Source organism: Hylobates moloch, unplaced genomic scaffold (assembly GCF_009828535.3).
Source record: "Hylobates moloch isolate HMO894 unplaced genomic scaffold, HMol_V3 SCAFFOLD_19, whole genome shotgun sequence".
In the NCBI taxonomy this organism is placed as follows: domain Eukaryota; kingdom Metazoa; phylum Chordata; class Mammalia; order Primates; family Hylobatidae; genus Hylobates; species Hylobates moloch.
Window position 1 is genome coordinate 4,162,577 of NW_026652294.1, and position 13,358 is coordinate 4,175,934.

The 13,358-nt window shown below is 54.7% G+C and overlaps 1 protein-coding gene across 8 annotated transcripts in view; it reads left to right on the forward strand.

Annotated features, from left to right (window-relative positions):
- PPIL2 (peptidylprolyl isomerase like 2) overlaps positions 1-12,770 on the forward strand; it is a 32,276-nt gene extending 19,506 nt beyond the window's left edge. The window contains exons 12-21 of one of the 8 annotated variants that reach the window (XM_058431814.1): positions 280-386; positions 1,030-1,119; positions 1,459-1,492; positions 2,118-2,235; positions 6,653-6,709; positions 7,381-7,453; positions 7,543-7,605; positions 7,725-7,858; positions 8,184-8,282; positions 11,619-12,770. In XM_058431814.1, coding sequence (XP_058287797.1) covers positions 280-386; positions 1,030-1,119; positions 1,459-1,492; positions 2,118-2,235; positions 6,653-6,709; positions 7,381-7,453; positions 7,543-7,605; positions 7,725-7,858; positions 8,184-8,282; positions 11,619-12,021 — 1,178 coding nt within the window. In that variant the 3' untranslated portion in view covers positions 12,022-12,770. Of the gene's footprint in view, positions 1-279; positions 387-1,029; positions 1,120-1,458; positions 1,493-2,117; positions 2,236-6,652; positions 6,710-7,380; positions 7,454-7,542; positions 7,606-7,724; positions 7,859-8,179; positions 8,283-8,648; positions 9,184-9,417 lie in introns of those variants that run through there. The other 7 variants (XM_032138719.2, XM_058431817.1, XM_032138718.2 and 4 more) reach the window with 7 other exon arrangements.
- The last annotated feature ends 588 nt before the right edge of the window (positions 12,771-13,358 follow it).

Below are 13,358 nucleotides of genomic sequence, written 5' to 3' on the forward strand. Positions count from 1 at the left end.
AGGGGGTGGGTGTGCTCCCCGACTCCCACTTTCTTGGTCTGTCGGGCTCCCACTGTCACCTGAGCCCCGAGTCCTCCCCCTTAGCTGCTGAACCCCTGCCAGCCGCATGAGGCTGGGGTGAGCCTGTGTGTGGCCTAAGCAGACCCTTGGCCTCCAGCTCCCCTGCTGTCCCCAGAGCTGGAGCCTAGTCCCCGCCTGTGTGTCTGAGGCCGGTGCTGCCTGTCATGGTGGGGCTGCCCCAGGGTGAGGGCAGGGGCTGAGCTGGGACCTCGTTTGTAGCTGCCATCGACGAGGATGTGCTGCGCTACCAGTTTGTGAAGAAGAAGGGCTACGTGCGGCTGCACACCAACAAGGGCGACCTCAACCTGGAGCTGCACTGCGACCTGGTGGGTGTGGAGGCCGGCCCCTCCCCATGCCCCAAGGTCATCTCTGGGTCATTTGACAGCCATGTCTTAAATATAGGGCTGCCACTGGTATGTGCTTGTTGTAGGAAATTCAGCCTGTCACTAGGTGGGACCCGCAGCAGTGCCCTGTGTCCTTTCTAGGGGGCCATGTTGGCAGACACTGCCCACAGGTGCCAGTGTCTCAGAGAAGGGGCCAGGCTGTACCTGCTGCTCTGCCCACACTTCTCCCATGCGCTGTACTCTGGGCCATGTGACTGCATGGGTCCTGTTGCTTGGTGTTGTTGGTCCATCCTTGCCCAGTGTGGCCGGGCAGCTGACTCTGCTACATGTTAAAGACCAGCCTCGCCAACATGGGGAAACCCCGTCTCTACTAAAACTACAAAAATTAGCCAGGCGTGGTGGCGCATGCCTGTAGTCCTGGCTATTCAGGAGGCTGAGGCAGGAGAATGTCTTGAACCTAGGAGGCGGAGGTTGCAGTGAGCCAAGATTGTGCCACAGCACTCCAGCCTGGGCAACAGCAAGACTCCACCTCAAAAAAAAAAAAAAAAAAAAGCCTCCTGTGGCTGTGGTGTGAGCTGCCTTTGGCAGCTCTCTGCCTCATGCAAGTATTGGGGCTATGTTGCAGACACCAAAAACCTGCGAAAACTTCATCAGGCTTTGCAAGAAGCATTATTACGATGGCACCATCTTCCACAGATCCATCCGGAACTTTGTGGTGAGTGACGAGAGTCACTGGCTGCACAGATGAGCTTAGTGGGACATCGGGGGCTGGGTGGGCTTGTCCCTGCCCCGTCCCAGGGCCCCGGGCCCATCCCATGGTGGCCAGGATGAGTCCAGTCGGTGATCCCCTGTTGGGGAACCCACAGGCTGACCCTCAATGCCCCAATCCATCCAGAACTGGGTTCACAAAGGGAGGTGGCTGGGAGGGCCCCTCATTATCACCAAGAGCCCAGCCCCTGTGTGGCGCCATCTGGCAGGAGGGGTCTCCTTCAGTCAGGCAGGTGGTGGGCCTCGGGTCTCAGAGTGTGACTTGCTCACTGGCTTGTTTTCACAGATCCAAGGGGGCGACCCCACAGGCACAGGCACGGGTAGGTACTGGTGCTGGGCCCCTCTCTGGGCACCTTGGCTGCTCCGTGGGGCATGAGGGGGTAGCTGGGCAGGGGCTGTGCACAGCTCAGACATGGAATCTGCTAAACCAGGGTGGAACGACTGGCAGCCATCAGTGCTGTGCCCCCTCAGGCCTGGCCCTCAGTTTTCTCATTTCCAGGTGGCTGTGAGGCCTGCATGGTAGAGGAGGCAGGAGTGTGTGGTCTCTTCCCTGGGCCCCTGGGGTCCACCTCAGACCGAGGCCAGCCCTCCCTCCTGCAGCTTCTGCAAGCCCCTCAGCCTGGCAGCTGCTTGGGTCCAGGTCCCCCCACCTCCGTATTCCCATAGCTTGAGTGATGATGATGGTGGCCTTGACTCTTTAGTCCCTGTCCTGGGGCAGGCCCCAGGCAGGGCTGGGGTGAGTGGGCAGCAGCCTGCCTGTTTGGAGGCGTGGGGGCTCCAAGGGACCCAGGAGTTGGTGACGTGGGGCTGGGGGCCACCCTGTCAAGTGCCCCTGCCCCAGGCTGGTTTCAGCAAGGCCCCGATGCCTCTCGAGACTCTGAGGTTTCTGGTTCTGCCTCGGCTGGGGCCCAGGCTTTCCTGCTCCTGTGGGCCTTTCTCTTCCAGGTGGGGAGTCATACTGGGGGAAGCCCTTCAAAGATGAGTTCCGGCCCAACCTCTCGCACACGGGCCGCGGCATCCTCAGCATGGCCAACTCAGGGCCCAACAGCAACAAATCTCAATTGTGAGTCAGCCAGGCTGGCTGGGGTGGCCTGGGAGGTGAGCCGGCACTCCCTGCGGGTTCTTCCTCTCGGCCCTCCCTGAAGGGTGTGCTGGTTCTGAATCAAAGCCAGACAGTGTATGGCACACCTAGGCCAAGCACGTGCACCTGCGTTCAAAAGAGGGTCCCCAGAGTGAGTCAGCAGGGAGAGCTGCCCGCACCCGGTGTGTCTTCGAGAGACCAGAAGTCATGAATTACTGGAGGTCCAGAAGGGCTTCTTGATAGGGACCAGGCATTCGTGTGGGTGCCTGTGGCCAGGCAGTGCTGGGGGAGGTCAGCGTGCTAGAGCAGCATGTGGGAGGGGTTGTGCAGGGCACAGGCTGGACAGGGAGAGGCGCCTGGAGAGACACAGGAGGTCTGGCCCTGGTGCATGTGGGGAGCAGTGTGCAGGCTGGTGGCAGGCGGCAGGGAATGGGGGGCCAGCAGGGCCATGCGCACAGGGGCCGGATGCCTGTATTGTGGAAGAACAGAGGTGCCCTTTCCATCCCCAGACAGTGGCCTGATTTTATGTTTCAGTCTTTCAATCATTTTCTTCACATGGGTCCTGTGACTTCCGGGATAAAGCAACCTCTTAAGGATTTTTTATAGTTTATGATACTTTTGTAAATGGACTTTTTTTTTTCCAATTTTTAGGGATCATTGCTCATGTAGAGAAAAACTACCGTTCATTTTATATCTAGCCACTTTAACAAATTCTCTTAAAATTCAAAAATTTTTAAGAGGTTTTTGGGTTTTCTAGATAGTCATGCTTATCACCAAAAGCTGGCCTGCTCTCTGCTTCCCTGGTGTGCACATCAGTCACGTCACCGCCACGTCACCGTGGGCCTGATGGGGGAGGAGGAAGTGGGCGTCTTGCTGTGCTCCACAGAAATCGCCGTTTTGCCTTCTCAGAACATTTGTTGTTGGGCTGTTTTTTAGGAGGGTGGCTGACTTTCTAGAGGTTTCTTTCTTAGCATCTATTATGATGATTCTGTGCTTTTTCTGGTCCTCCCGGGATTTGTGGATGTGGCCACTACAAGGCCAGAGTGGACGGGTGTCTCCGTGGCATTCTGGGGTGAACCCTGGCCTGTCGTGGCTTTGCCATGGCCTTCCGCCAGCTCACTGTCTTGTCACACGTGGTCTCGGTTGTGTGGACTGGCTCCAGCAGGTTTTGCTGTGACAGGTGTGGCCCCTGCATGTTACGAGCAGGGCTGGCTGTGGCTTTGTGGCCTAGAATGGTTAAAATCACAGGGGTGGCCAGGCATGGTGGCTCACACCTGTAATCCCAGCACTTTGGGAGGCTGAGGTAGGTGGATTGCCTGAGCCCAGGAATTCGAGACCAGCCTGGGCAACATGGCAAAACCCGATCTCTACAAAAAATAAAAAAAATTAGCGGGGCATGGTGGCGTATGCCTGTAGTCCCAGCTACTTGGGAGGATGAGGTGGGGGGATCATCTGAGCCTGGGAAGTCAAAGCTGCAGTGAGCTAGGATCGCGCCACTGCACTCTATCCTGGGCAGCAGTGAGACCCTGTCTGGAGTCAGCTGTGGGTAACAGCTGGGCAAAGGCAGCTGGCAGCCATCCCTGCCACTTCCTTGGGGCTTTCATTTCAGGGTTAACCCGCACTTGTTTCCATGAAGGCTGGTATTCTCTTGGCCTCGCTGTGCTGACTTTTTTTTTTTTTCTCATTCCTAATCACACTTTGCATTCCTCAGTCCCTTAGTGGTCTTTGAAGGGTTTGTCTGTTTTCACTTCCTGTGTAATCGTTTTCAGTTTCTGTCTTTGCTTCTTCATGATGCTTTTCCTCCTTCTTCACTTTAATCCATGTCTGCTTCTGATAGCCGCGTCTGTCATTTTGAGGGTGCACGTTCCCTCTTCACTGCTTGCTGATTATTGGTAGCTTCCCTTTCAATTTCTTCTCAGCCGAGGATTGCCTAGGACTGTTGGTTATTTTCAAGTAGGTTAGGTGCATGGTTTGTTTTTGTTGTTTGACAGGGGCCAAGGCAGGGAATCATTTTATTATTTTTTATTTCTCTTTGGCTTAACCAGCCTGTGAAACTGCTGACAGATCAGTTGCCACCTTCTCGTTTTTTTTTTTTTTTGAGATGGAGTTTCACTCTTGTCGCCCAGGCTGGAGTGCAATGGCGGGATCTCGGCTCACTGCAACCTCTGCCTCCCGGGTTCAAGTGGTTCTCCTGGGATTACAGACGCCCACCACCACGCCAGGCTAATTTTTTGTACTTTTAGTAGAGACAGGGTTTCACCATGTTGGCCAGGCTGGTCTCCAACTCCTGACCTCAGGTGATCCACCCGCCTCAGCCTCCCAAAGTGCTGAGATTACGGGCATGAGCCACCATGCTTGGCCTTCTCTTCTTATTTCTAGTAGTATTTTGTGCTTTCTTGGACAACGTTGCCAAAGGTTTGCCTATTTTTCTGTATTCAAAGATCATTAGACTTTAATTTGTTACAGCTTTGTTTTCCCTTTTGTGATTCTTGTAATTAAAGATTTTCCAGGAGGAGGCCAAGCGCGGTGGCTCACACCTGTAATCCCAGCACTTTGGGAGGCCAAGGCAGGCGGATCACGAGGTCAGGAGATCGAGACCATCCTGGCTAACATGGTGAAACCCCGTCTCTACTAAAAATACAGAAAATTAGCCGGGCGTGGTGGCAGGCGCCTGTAGTCCCAGCTACTTGGGGGGCTGAGGCAGGAGAATGGCGTGAACCCAGGAGGCAGAGCTTGCACTGAGCCGAGATCGTGCCACTGTACTCCAGCCCTCCAGCTTGGGTGACAGAGCGAGACTCTGTCTCAAAAAAAAAAAAAAAAGATTTTCTAGGAGCTTGCCTTGGGATGGTTCTTTTACTTTCCTCTTATCTGAGTTTAATTCTGCTTCTAGTTTCCTTCACTGTGTTAGAAATCGGCGAGAGAGAGAACTGCTTGCAGGCCAGAGCTCAGGTCTGCACCGTTGCAGATGTCACATCTGCGGACACTTGTCTGGTGGCCTCGGGTGTGTTCAGACTTGGTGGGCTCGGGAGCGTGTCCCTGCGTGGCTGGGGGGTGCATGTTCGATGCAGTGGAGGTTAAGTCCTGCGTCTCACCAGCCGGGTTGTGGGCTGTGCCTGCCTGCACCACCCTGGGGAGTGCTCCGTGCCGCCGGCGGCAGGACCCACCTGGTGTCTTCCAGCGTTTTCTTTTCAGCCTCTCTGGCTCTGCCCTCTGAGGGCTTTTTGAAGGCTCACAGCTGGGGTCTGTCGTGTTCTCCTTCATCCTGACAGTGTTTTGTTTTTTTTTTTTCTTCGAGACGGAGTCTTGCTCTGTCCCCCAGGCTGGAGTGCAGTGGTGCGATCTCGGCTCACTGCAAGCTCCACCTCCCAGGTTCATGCCATTCTCCTGCCTCATCCTCCCGAGTAGCTGGGACTACAGGCGCCCGCCACACGCCTGGCTAATTTTTTGTATTTTTAGTAGAGATGGGGTTTCACCGTGTTAGCCAGGATGGTCTCCATCTCCTGACCTTGTGATCCTCCCACCTTGGCCTCCCAAAGTGCTGGGATTACAGGTGTGAGCCACTGTGCCTGGCCAATCCTGACAATCTTAAATGTGGACTTAATTCTTCAGGTGGTCTATTGTGTTCTATGATCTTGTTGCTTTCTAGTTACCCTTTTTTATATTTCTTTTCATTTGCTTCTCTTTTCTCCTGGTTTGGAAGTTAGATGTTTTACTTCTGGTCTAAGGTTAAGAAGGACATCTATTAAAATCCCTCCTAAGTAGCTGGGACTACAGGCACGTGCCACCACGCTCAGCTAATTTTTGTATTTTTAATAGGGACAGGGTTTCACCATGTTGGCCAGGCTGGTCTCCAACTCCTGGCCTCAAGTGATTACCCACCTTGGCCTCCCAAAGTGCTGGGATTACAGGCGTGAGCCACTGTGCCTGGACGACCTGAGCATTTTCTTGGTCCATGTTTATTTATGTTACCCACGTTTCTTAATTCCTTGATTCCTGTTCTGGCTTTGTTGCCTCCTTTCTCCTCAGTCTTTCGACAGGTCCCTTGATGGCACGGGGCTGGCTCTGGTTTTCCAGGTGTCCCCTCATCCCAGCCACCTCCCACAGAGCCGCATGGCCAACCTGGTTTTGGGCACAGGGACCACCTGACAGGCAGTGGGCAGCAGCTGGGGCAGCAGGAAGACCTGGGGACAGCTGGAGGTCCGGGGTCCCCTGGGAAGCCCTGGGGGCTAATGACCTGCCCTGGTGGGCAGCAGCAGGGAGCCACGTGCACACATGCATCCGCGGAAGCTGCAGGTTCCCAGAGCCGGCTGTAGAGGGTGGGCAGCTCGTGGTGTGCTCTTAGGCAGGCCAGGTGCAGAAGGTGCCATGCTCTCCCTAACCATCCAACCCTCCTCCCCAGCTTCATCACGTTTCGCTCCTGTGCCTACCTGGACAAGAAGCACACCATCTTTGGACGGTAAGGGAAGTGGCTGTGTGAAGCCTGGGGGGTCAGTGGGCTAGGTGGGTTCCTTCCCCACCTGAGGCCTCCTCACTGCCTTTTTCGCGGACCTGAGTCATGTGCCATCCTGGCCGTCACTGCTGGGGGTTGAGGCTATGCAGAGCTGCGATGGAGGGTGCTCCATGTACCAGGGAAGTCTGGCTCTGTAGACCCACCGGGCTCAGGAGAGGAGGAAACTCGCCCCTGCGTGGCCTGGCCACGCCCAGCTCCCTTCACCCTCTAGTCCAGGGGTCTTTCCAGCATTGTGGGATGCGTGGTCTCTGACACCCACCCAGCTGTGTGGAAGCAGCATGAAAACAGGGTGGACGCAGGTGATGTGGTTCTGGCCAAGTGGAACTCTATTTACCAAACCAGCAGGGAGAGCACAAGCCACGTTTTGTGACTCCTATTTTTCCTGTGGGTGGGGGGAACCAAAAAAAAAACAGAAAAAAACCCAGGGATATGCCCAGGGCCGTGGTCAGCCGACCCCGCCCTTGCCACTCCCTCTCATCGCCTTCCTGGCTGCTGCCCGAGGACCACCATGCCAGCCTCGGGGCTCTCAGCCCCTCTTCCCACATGCCTTGGGGGCTCAGCCGTGGGGGTGCCCTCCTTGAGCACATGCAGACCCGCCTCTTGTCTCCCTGCTGCAGGGTTGTTGGGGGCTTTGACGTACTGACAGCCATGGAGAATGTGGAGAGTGACCCCAAAACTGACCGCCCTAAGGTCTGTGCCCAGGGAGTTGGGGTGTGGCGGCTAGGGGCCAGGCAGGCCGGGGGAGCACCTGCCACGCACTGAGCCCCCTTTGCTGCTAGGAGGAGATCCGCATCGATGCCACTACGGTGTTCGTGGACCCCTATGAGGAGGCTGATGCCCAGGTGAGGGGGCACGATGCCACCACCTAGGAGGGTCTGGGCCAGTACACTTTCCCACCCCAAGCCTAGCATCTGTCCTGCCTGAGGTGCTGCCAGTTAGCCACCACCCTGTTGTGCCACAGATCGCCCAGGAGCGGAAGACACAGCTCGAGGTGGCCCCGGAGACCAAAGTGAAGAGCAGCCAGCCCCAGGCAGGGAGCCAGGGCCCCCAGACCTTCCGCCAGGGCGTGGGCAAGTACATCAACCCAGCAGCCACGTGAGTGCCGCGGGGCTGGCCTCCGTTTCCCATGGTGTTTCCTAGGGCTGACTGAGGTCTGAGGGTCAGACCCAGAGGGGCAAGCAAGCTATGGGCACTGGTCCTGGGCGTGGGCTTGTGCCGTGTGGCCTGTGCAGCCGAGGGACTGCTTCTGAAGGCCTGGCCGGGGCCTCTGTGGGCGGGAGAGATCAAATTCATGGGGACGTGGGAGCAACAGGTGGGAGGGGTTGGGCCTACACCAGGAGGGCCGTATGGAGACACAGACAAGTCAGGAGGGGCTGAGGGAGGGTGTGGGCTCCCAGCGGCTTCTTCTCTTCCCAGGAAGCGAGCGGCAGAGGAAGAGCCCTCAACCAGTGCCACTGTCCCCATGTCCAAGAAGAAGCCTAGTCGGGGTTTTGGGGACTTCAGCTCCTGGTAGCAGCAGGTTGGCCGCTGTGGACCTTGGTGGGGTTGCAGGGCTGGGGGCCCATGTCCACATCTCCATTTCCAGCCTTTCTAGCCTGCCCTCTGCTGCCATCCAATAAATCGCTTACCTGCTGCCTGCACCCCTTTCCTGGCCCCTGGGAGCCCACAGCCTCCCCATCCCTTAACCTGTTGCCAAGGGCCTTGGCCCTGTCTCCAGGACCTGGCCCAGCCAGAGCCCACTGTTGGGACCTTCAAGCACAAGTCCTGCCCTACCCCCAGGCTGGTGCCTCAGGCCTCTCCTCTAGTAGGCAGGCCAGGTTAGTGAGGGACTGTGTCTCCAGATTCTGGTTTCCTCTTTAAGACAGGGTCTTGCTCTGTTGCCCAGGCTCCAGTGCAGTGGTGTGATCATGGCTCACTGCAGCCTCGACCTCCTGGGCTCAAGCAATCCTCCTGCCTCAGCCTTGCAAGTAGCTGGGACTACAGGCGTGCACCACCACGTCCAGCTGTATATGTCTGGTTTTCTTACCCCTTCTTCTGTCATCTTCTCAAGGACAGCCTATTTATACAACCAATGTGGTCCCCTGACCAACGCCATCACCTGGGACAAGTTTTCAGACCCCAGACCTACTGAGCCTGAGCCTCTGCAGGGTGGGCTTCTCGGTCTGTGCTGACAAAACTTCAGGGGCTTCTGAAGGCCGGTGCTGGACGGCAGCATTGACTTTCCTGCCGTGCCCTGCCTGGGCTCTCGGGGCCCCACTCGCCTGCTCTGGCTGCGAACCACCTGGGCTTCATCTCAAGCCTGCCTGGCTTCTCTCTTCCCCCGTCAGAATCTTGAGGGGACTCACACCTGGTTGAGGCCAGTGTCTCCAGCTGTGAGAACAAGTGGACGTCCCTCTCCCCGCCCTCCTGCTGAGGGCGCCTGGCGGGAGGCACGGAGGGCGTCAAAAAGTCACTCTAGAGCCCAGGGGCCCGACCAGTGGACACAGACAGAGATGACAGGCTGCAGAGGGATGGGCTGGAGACAGAGACACTTGCCTCTCGGGCTCCCTGTTACCCTCAGGCCACCCCCACTTCTAGTTCTTCACACTAAGCCCTAACTTAGGCCTTGTTCTTGGTTTTCTCATTTTTGTTGCCCCAAATCTTGAACCTGTCAGCAACTTGCAGGCTGTACCTCTGCCCCTCCTTTTCTCATCACTGATGCTGAAGCTGCAGGCCTGAGCCCTTTGTCTCCCTGAATGCTGGGTGGCGGCTTATCTGCATCCGTCTCACCCCGTCCACTGCCACAGGCTGCCTGATGACCGCTAGAGGCATGTCTGCCCCTTGTCACCCTGCTGCACACCAACCTCTGGCCCTTCATCATGCTAAGAACAAGAACTTCGCCATGGCTGGCTCTGCCTCTTCTCCAGCCCATCCCTCTGCAGCCTGTCATCCCTGTCTGTGACCACTGGTCGGGCCCCTGGGCTCTAGAGTGACTTTTTGACGCCCTCCGTGCCTCCTGCCAGGCACTGTCTTCAGCAAGGCCTGGTGCAGCCCTGGCAGTAACTCGCTTGTAAGAGGCTCATACACCAAGCTGGGCCTGCACAGGAGGGGCACAGTAGGACACAGTGACTAACTAACTAACTAACTGCCCAAGTGTCCACACACCTGTAGGCCTCTGAGCCAGCGTCCAAGGTACAGGTGCGGGTGGTGGGGATGAAGGCCTGACCAGGGAGGGAGAAGCAGGTTTGGAGAGGACCCTGTGCCCACCCTGACACCCTGGCTGGCCCTGACTGTCTTCTCTGGCCACATTCAAATCCCCCCAGTGGTAGGGGCAGAGAAGTCTGACCAGGCCACCCTTGGCTCCAGAGCTCGAAGACCCCAAGACAGCCCTCTGCTCTCAGCGGTGTCAGAGCCTGGGCTCAGCCTTCTGCATCAGGACACGGCCTCATCCACTGAGGGCACAAGTTAAACATTTGACATCAGAAGCTTTATTTGTAAACCTCACACAGATAAGGACCAAGGGCTGGCTGCGTGGCCAGAGGACAGGGGAAGCTGAAGGCCCCATGCTTGAGCTCAGCAGTCCCGCTCCTTGCAGTGAAGCCACCGTGGGTGACCGTCCAGCCTCACCCGGTGGCCTGCACAGTGAGGGAAGGGCTTCAGGGCCATCTGCCCCCGGGGCAGGGGACAGGCCACCAAGGACCTTTGGCAAGTGAAGGTTTACATTTCTGTAGTTTGTTTTAGAGCTTAATTTGTAGTTTTTTAGCTATTAAAACCACTTGAATTTTTAATGACCTGATGAGGGCATCAGGTAAATTAAAGGATTTTGGGAAGATAGATAGATTGATATTTCCAATTCTAATATCTGACAGATGCCATCAAGAATAAGCATTAAGGTATAAAAATACTGTGTATAAAACAATGCCAAACCACATTCCTACAGCAAATGCACTGTGCCATTTATAACCCTGACATCACCTCCCAAGGCTCTCAAGGAAGATTTATTTTAAATAACTTAAATAGAAGTCCCAGATGATATTGTTTAGGAATTTAAAAGGGTGGTGGATATGGTCTTGTGAATAGCACTTCCCCTGAAGCCAGCTCATGGTCTGTTCATTTGGTTTAAAAATGAGCTTGTATTTTGCAGAAGCCCAACAAAAAAAAAGTGATAAAAGTGTTGTTGGTATAAATTACAAAAAAAAAAATATAAAAGTCATAAGACTACTAGTAAAAAATGTTCAATCAATGCCATCACAAAAGACAGTACAAAAACCAAAGTGCCCAAATAGAAGGAGCAGCGAACTTGCCCAAAACAGAAAAGCTCTAAATAGAACTTTAGTATATACAAAAACCACTCGGAAGAGTTTTAGAAGATTCTTCCATGTAAGTGAAGCATCTTGAGTCACTCAGGACCTGGCTGTCCTCACACCCATGGCAGGCTGGGGATGGCACGAACCCCCAACTGTTTCCCCTAGTCCCCGGGACATCGGAGGCTGGGTTCCCACAAGGGAGAGGAATGAAGACTCGAGGGGAAGGGTCAGTTTAAGATAAGTTTTCAGTGAACTCCTTCTTCCAGCTGGGAAGGTGTCTTTCAGCCTCTTCACAGTCTCAGACAATTGACTAAAGCCACAGGCGTTGCTAACTTCATGGGCCAGCTTGTGGGCGGAGCCTCTTCAGGCTTGAGACCATGGCAGCAAGAGCCCTGCAGCGTGCAGCGACCCCTGCACTCTGGGTGGCTGCAGGTGAGCTCAGGAGGACAGGATGTGCTGGGCCAGCCTAAACTCGTGGGGGAGACTAGCACAGGGATAAAGCAGCTTGCAGGGCCATAGCTGGATGTGGAGGCTTACGAGACGGTACAAAGATTTCCTTCCTTTCCTAGGTGGAAGATGTGCTTTAAAGGAACTTCTGCCTCTGTCACTCCTGCTGAGTTGATGCATCTCAGTGCCATGCCCACCAGGGCAGCGGCATTTCCCACATTCCAAGGCTTCGAGGCTTGGGCAGAGATGGCACCCAAAGGCATGCTGTGTGTGGGCAGTGAGCTCGAGTGGCACAGCCCAGTGCCTGCCTGGACCGCAGGTCTGGGTTTAGGAAGGGCTGAAGTCGGGGGAGGTGTGAAGCTGGACAGGTGGCCACGTTCTTATTGTCTGCCAGCTCGCACTCTTGCCCCTAGACTAGCCTTATCTGAAGGCAGCTTCAGAGCCACTTGCCAGGCTGAGAACTATCCAGGCTCAGTGCTCTCCTATCTGCTGCCCCTTGGACCCCCTGCCTGCCCTCTGCCCTGAGACAAGTTACTAAGTGTTGAAAACCAAACTTATCTGGGAGTGGTTTTTGACCTCCATCCTCTGCAAAGTGGCCTAAACCCTTATGGGGTGCCCACTCCTGGTGGAGGGCAGGTGGATGGGTGGATTGTAATTTATAATAAGATATATGGCAGAAACACAGGCCTTAGGAGATTGCACAGGCCCCTCTATCAGTTCAAGTGACATGGGACAGCACCACGCACGGACGGGCAGTGCGTCTAGCAGGCCAGGTGTCTTCATGCACAAAGGCTAAACCTGTCTTGTCGCTTTAACCTTTTCTGAACAAATTTTAAACATTCTGGCAAATGTCAAGTTTTGAAGTTTTTCCTGTGGGTTCTGGCCTCTTTCATATGCAAAAATAATTCTTTTTCTTCAAGTACATCCAGGGTAGAAAATGAAATCCGACTTTTACTCGGTCCAGCGTGTTACTCTATATAGACATGGACCAGCCACTCAGCAACTGCCTGACACGTAAGCTGCTGTCACTGCTGAGGGCACAACCCCTGGTACCAGACCTTGTGAGGCTGTCACCTCAGTAAGGGCACCTCTGCAGGCCCCTGGGACAGCCTTCTCTAAGGGCTAGCTCACCTGCTTTCTAGATAAGGAATCTACTGGCTTAAATAAACAACATGTTCCACTAGACACCATTCTCAATTTAGAGTGTATCTAAAATGTCATCTGTGCTGGCCTCTGTTTTTGAACAAGCTAAAAACCAAAATGCCCTTAGTGTATAAGTCTGTTGACCGCCTCTGGAAGATTCTTAAATGAACACTGTAACAGTTCATTTGCAAGAGGAATAGCCCGTTTGAAGTTCTGCAAATTTAAGAGAAACAGCGGGGTGGAGGGTGGGCTACGATACCTTTCTCTAAAAAAGGGAACGGTGAGACTTGCTATCTAAAGAGACCCTGTCCCTATGGTCTTCAGAGACTCAGTCTGGTTCTCTCTCTTTTTTTTTTTTTTTTTTTAACTGAGACGGAGTCTCGCTCTATCGCCAGGCTGGAGTGCAGTGGCGCGATCTCGGCTCACTGCAACCTCCGCCTCCTGGGTTCAAGTGATTCTCATGCCTCAACCTCCCAAGTAGCTGGGATTAAAGGCATGCGCCACCATACCCAGCTAATTTTATTTTTTTGAGACGAAGTGTCGCTTTTGTCCCCCAGGCTGGAGTGCAATAGCATGATCTTAGCTTACTGCAACCTCTGCCTCCCAGGTTCAAGTGATTCTCCTGCCTTAGCCTCCTGAGTAGCTAAGATTACAGGCGCCCGCCACTATGCCCGGCTAATTTTTGTATTTTTAGTAGAGATGGGGTTTCACCATGTTGG